This window comes from Homarus americanus, unplaced genomic scaffold, assembly GCF_018991925.1.
Source record: "Homarus americanus isolate GMGI-L3 unplaced genomic scaffold, GMGI_Hamer_2.0 scaffold2199, whole genome shotgun sequence".
Lineage (NCBI taxonomy): Eukaryota > Metazoa > Arthropoda > Malacostraca > Decapoda > Nephropidae > Homarus > Homarus americanus.
In genome coordinates this window covers 1-5,168 of record NW_024746734.1, presented here as the reverse complement: position 1 = coordinate 5,168, position 5,168 = coordinate 1, and the positions used below count along the sequence as shown (strand labels likewise).

The 5,168-nt window shown below is 38.4% G+C and overlaps 1 protein-coding gene across 1 annotated transcript; it reads right to left on the bottom strand.

Annotated features, from left to right (window-relative positions):
* Positions 1-2,443: 2,443 nt before the first annotated feature.
* LOC121879425 (probable inactive receptor kinase At1g48480) lies at positions 2,444-3,208 on the bottom strand. The gene has a single exon (XM_042386085.1). It carries the CDS (start codon positions 3,206-3,208, stop codon positions 2,444-2,446), a length of 765 nt encoding a protein of 254 aa, XP_042242019.1.
* Between the last annotated feature and the right edge of the window lie 1,960 nt (positions 3,209-5,168).

Below are 5,168 nucleotides of genomic sequence, written 5' to 3'. Positions count from 1 at the left end.
GGGTATCAGGGGAGTTGTTACACTGGATAGGTGACTACTTACATGGAAGGAGAGCCTGTGTATGGTATCAGGGATGTTTGTCTGAGGAAAGAGCACTTGAACTAGGGGGAGTATTGAGCCCAATGTTATTTAATGTGTTAATGAACAAGATAGCCTGACACAAATATCCCACAGGAGTTGTAACCATCATTTATGCAGATGACATCATATTTCAAGGAAACTCTGTCAAAAATTTGCAGATTGCATTAAATAATTTTAGTGTTCTTTCTCAAAAGATGGGCTTAGTTATCAATGAAGAAAAAACCAAGTGTGAATGTAAAGGAAGAGGAACTGAATCCGTTTTTCTAAATGGAAATTTTTTTGAGAAATTGTCAATGTATAAATATTTAGGAATATATATTGGCTTTACCAGTGAAAGTAAAGAGGCAGAAATACATCATGTCCTCACTCAATGTAGAGCAAGATTACAGCCCTTGAAGGCTCTAGCATGTTGTGGTAAAGGTGCTGGGGTACCCATACTGAGAATGATGTATATTTCTACCATCAGATCACTATGTCCTCTCTTGTACTGCTGAAGGAAGGCTACAGGAGCTTGAGATCATGCAAAATGAAGCAATGAGAATAATTTTAGGGTGTCAAAAGGATGCAATGATTGAGATAATGAAAATGGAACTATGGTTACAGAGCATTTCACAGAGGGTCAATGAAATTAATACAGTTGCAGCAGTTCGATTAATGAGAGGGAACAGTGGGGGTAAATTTGTACAAGATATAAATGATGGTTTAAAAGGTAAACGGACCTTCTGTAGGCAAGGCAAGGGAGGATGCATGAATGGATTAGTAAATATTATTAAAAAATGTAATCTGGCAGACTGGTGTACAGCTGTTCAGAAGAGTTGTAAGAATCCACCCTGGGAAGAACGAGAAGTAGAGTTAGACATAGTGCCTCTCACAATGAAGAAATTATTACATGAACCAGGACAGTTAAGGGCTTTATATGGGAATAAGATTAGTAATTTGCCTAAAATAAACACATTGCATGTATATTGTGACGGTTCAGTTATGTCAAGTGGCAGGGCAGGGTGCGGGATCCTTATAAGACAGTACACAGAACAAAGGAATGATGACATCAAAATTGGACTTCGGTTGAGCAGTTTTATTTCATCAACACAAGCTGAGTTATATGCAATCTTAGTAGGGTTGGAAAATGTTGTAAATGTGTATAAAGATGCATATTTTTTTGTTGATAGTAGGGCAGCTTTGGATTCTTTGAACAGTGGGAGTCCAGTCTTTGAACACATTATTGGTTCATGTAGAAAATTAGTAAATACAATAAGGAAAAATGGCCATAATGTTCAATTTGTATGGGTCCCTTCACATGTGGGGATTGGTCTTAATGAAGCAGTAAATATAATAGCAAAAAGAGCCACGGAAAAGGCCGAGATCGACATAATATGTACTAAAACCTTGAAACAATTAAGGAGCAAATTACGGAAAATACAATCAATAGAAGATAATTTCAAAAGGAATGAAATATACGAGAAAAGGGAAACAATGAAATATTACCATCATGTTCTCATGAACACAAAATTTACGTATGGGAAAGATGGGAGTAGGTGGAAAGATTCAGTGTATATGAGGTTAAGATTAGGATATAAATATTATTGGGAACTTGGAGCTGAGAGAAGTGAACAGGATAAAGAATGTAGAGTTTGTAGAAACACCCAGATCCCATACCCTGCCACATTATATACTGGAATGCCCATTGCTTAATGTATATAGAAATGCCCATATAAATAATGTCCCCATGCAAATAGAGTGGATGTATAGAAATAGGAAAATAGATGATATATTAAAGAAATATAGAAATTTTTCATCTAGAATATAACTATGTATGTATATAACTGATTATATGAAATATTAGGGATTTATGTGAGACCTGAGAGGGACATTCCTGGATTGGGGTGGGGATGACTTATGTCACTTCATCCCTTTGAGATGTACTAATGTTTTTTGTATCTCAATAAACGTATCAATCAATCTGTACCTAGACATGCAGACTAGATTTTTCTGATGGCTTGTGATGAGTTAGGAACGATTTAGACCTTCAATCCTATCATAAATAACTAGTTTTCTCAGTCACGTGATGTTTTAGCAACTTTAACCCTTATTTTGTAGAGTTTTGGTCCCAATTTATTTAAAAATATAATTAACATCGTGAATTTAAGCGTTTTCCTTACCCATTGATCTGCCATCTTATGAAAAAAAGTCCAAGGTTGTGCTGTTGAAGGTTTGAGTTAGGGGAATGTTGAAGTCAGGCGGACAAGGAATCGGATGCAAGGTTTACCTGTCGTTTGAGTTTTGTTTTTCGTTTCGTTCAGATACGCTGTGGGAAGGTGAGAGATAGTGTGTGCTTTATAGCTTGGGGCCTAAAATTTTTTCTTCAACTGATGATTTCTCGGAATTCTCGGAGGAGGTGTGGTAGTGATGGCCGGTCAGTGCGGCGCTTGGTCATGGCCTTCTTGGCGAGTTTTGTGACCTCTGGATGGTCCCCTGGGGCCTCCTTGATCAATTCCATCAGGACAAACCCGAAAGAATATGTATCTGAATTCTTGGTGGTCCTAAACCCACGGCAGACTTCAGGGGCCATCCAGGGGAAGTCCTCGTGTAGGCAATCAGCGCTGACTTTACAAGACTTACCGATCTCACAGGCCAGACCGAGGTCAATGAGGCTGACCTCTGGCCGGGATGAGGGCCCTTGGATCATTATGTTATCCTCCTTGATGTCATTGTGTGCTAGACCTTTCGTGTTCATCTCAAGGATTTTCTCACCAAGGAGGAGCCCCAGTTGTATAAGGTCATATTGGCAGATCAGGTTATCTTCAGAGAGAAGGTGGTTGAGTGTGAGCTTACCCCTGAAGGACTGGAGGATCGCTGGAGGTTTTGGACAGTACCCAAGTACCTTAGGAATCCCCCCAGCACCATCGAGGGCATACATCTTGGCAGCCTCATCCTTGAAGAATTTTTTGGCTGATGGTGACACTGCCTTTTTCAAAACAGCTACATCATTTCCCCACTTGACAAGGTAAGCAATTGCGTGCGCTCCCTCCCCAAGAATTTCCGCTCCGTCTTGTAGGAGGTCAGTCACGTCCTCAGGGAGAAGCTCACACACCCAATCTTGGAAGTTTTCTGTTTTTCGGCAAGCCATTTTTAATTATCTGTATCGACTCAGCCTTCTCCAGGACATCAAATTATTATTTGGGGGTTAGATGCGTTTTTGAGGCGCTGAAGTGATAGTTGTTGTGCAATGAAGTGAAGAGGTGCCTTATAGTATAGTGAAGAGGTGCCTCATAGTGTAGTGAAGATGTGTAGTGAAGATGTGCCTCATAGTGTAGTGAAGTAGGTGTAGTGAAGATGTGCCTGATAGTGTAGTGAAGAGGTGCCTAAAAGTGTAGTGAAGATGTGTAGTGAAGATGTGCCTGATAGTGTAGTGAAGTAGTTGTAGTGAAGATGTGCCTGATAGTGTAGTGAAGTAGTTGTAGTGATGATGTGCCTGATAGTGTAGTGAAGATGTCTACAGTGGGTTTTTACGGATTAGCCCATCTTAATATTGAGGTCACTGACCAACATCAGCCTTGGGGGTTAAAACAAATAATAATAATTAAGGGTTTAATAAATAATAATAATAATAATAATAAATAATAGTCATAATAATTCATAATAAATAAATATTAATAATAATGATAATAGTTATAATAATAATAATAATAATAAATAAAAATTTATGATAAAACAAACAAAATCAATTAATAAAATAATGATGATAATAATACAGTAACTGTAATAATAATAATATTAATAATAAAGAACTATAAATACAAAAATGAATAAAAACATCAAAGGAGAAACAATATATGCATGTTGTATTGTCAAAGTAAGAGAAACAACCTGAGACCCTGCAATTGTGTGAAAATGAAGCAGAAGTTTGATTCATCAACTGAGATCATTTTAGCAGGTGCAGGTGGCCTACCATTAGACAACACATTATGCTGCCAATATCTTCCCAGGCGGTAGTACCTCCCCTGTTTGAACTACCTAATACCGTACGAAGTAGAAGTTGTGAAAGAAGATGTGCCCACACACCTTTTCACATATCCGTCGAGACATTGTTTACAACTATTTGACAAATTTCATAAATCGAATGACACAACATATATCGAATGACAATCAAATAACTGCTATGTCTGTCATTCTCCAATTGTTACATTCTCAAACTCTATGTAGACTGTCGGTTTATTGTTCACGGCTGTCAACTTCTATAACTTACGCCACTACTTCTGTCAGCATGAACCGGGTCAAAGTTATTTTAGAGTGTCAGTCTGATATGTGTTCTGTCATTCGGTTATGGAACAATGTCCTGAGTTATGATGGAAAAGGTGTATTTTCATTATTTCGTCACTTATCGTACTATTTCGTCACTTATCGTGACATCGTACTATTTCGTCACTTATCGTCAGTATTTCGTCCTTTATCATCAAATATCGTCACTATTTCGTCACATATCATCAATAATCGTAACTAATCGTCACTATATCGTTACATATCATCAATTATCGTCACTAATCGTCACTTTTCGTCACTTATCAATTATCGTCACTATTTCGCCACCACTCGTCACTTTTTCGTCACTTAGGGATACTTTTAGAAACGTATGGAAAATATCTTATCTCTTTTTGAATGATGGTGTGTGTGTGTGTGTGTGTGTGTGTGTGATAGGCAGAGAAAGAGAGTGAGAGAGAGTTCTTCTTCTTCTTCTTCTTCTTCTTCTTCTTCTTCTTCTTCTTCTTCTTCGCCTCCTCCTCCTCCTCCTTAACCCCTCCTCTCTTCCCCCTCCTCCTCCTCTTCCTATCTTCTCTGGTCACCCCTCCTCCGCCTCGTCGACAAATCCGTTTTCTCTAAAAAATTAATTGAGAAACAAAGAAGAGGTTTTTTATGGGTAACTACAGTATACACCCCTACAGTATACACCCCTACAGTATACACCCCTACAGTATACACCACTACAGTATACACCACTACAGTATACACCACTACAGTATACACCACTACACTATACACCCCTACAGTCTACACCCCTACAGTATACACCACTACAGTATTCACCCCTA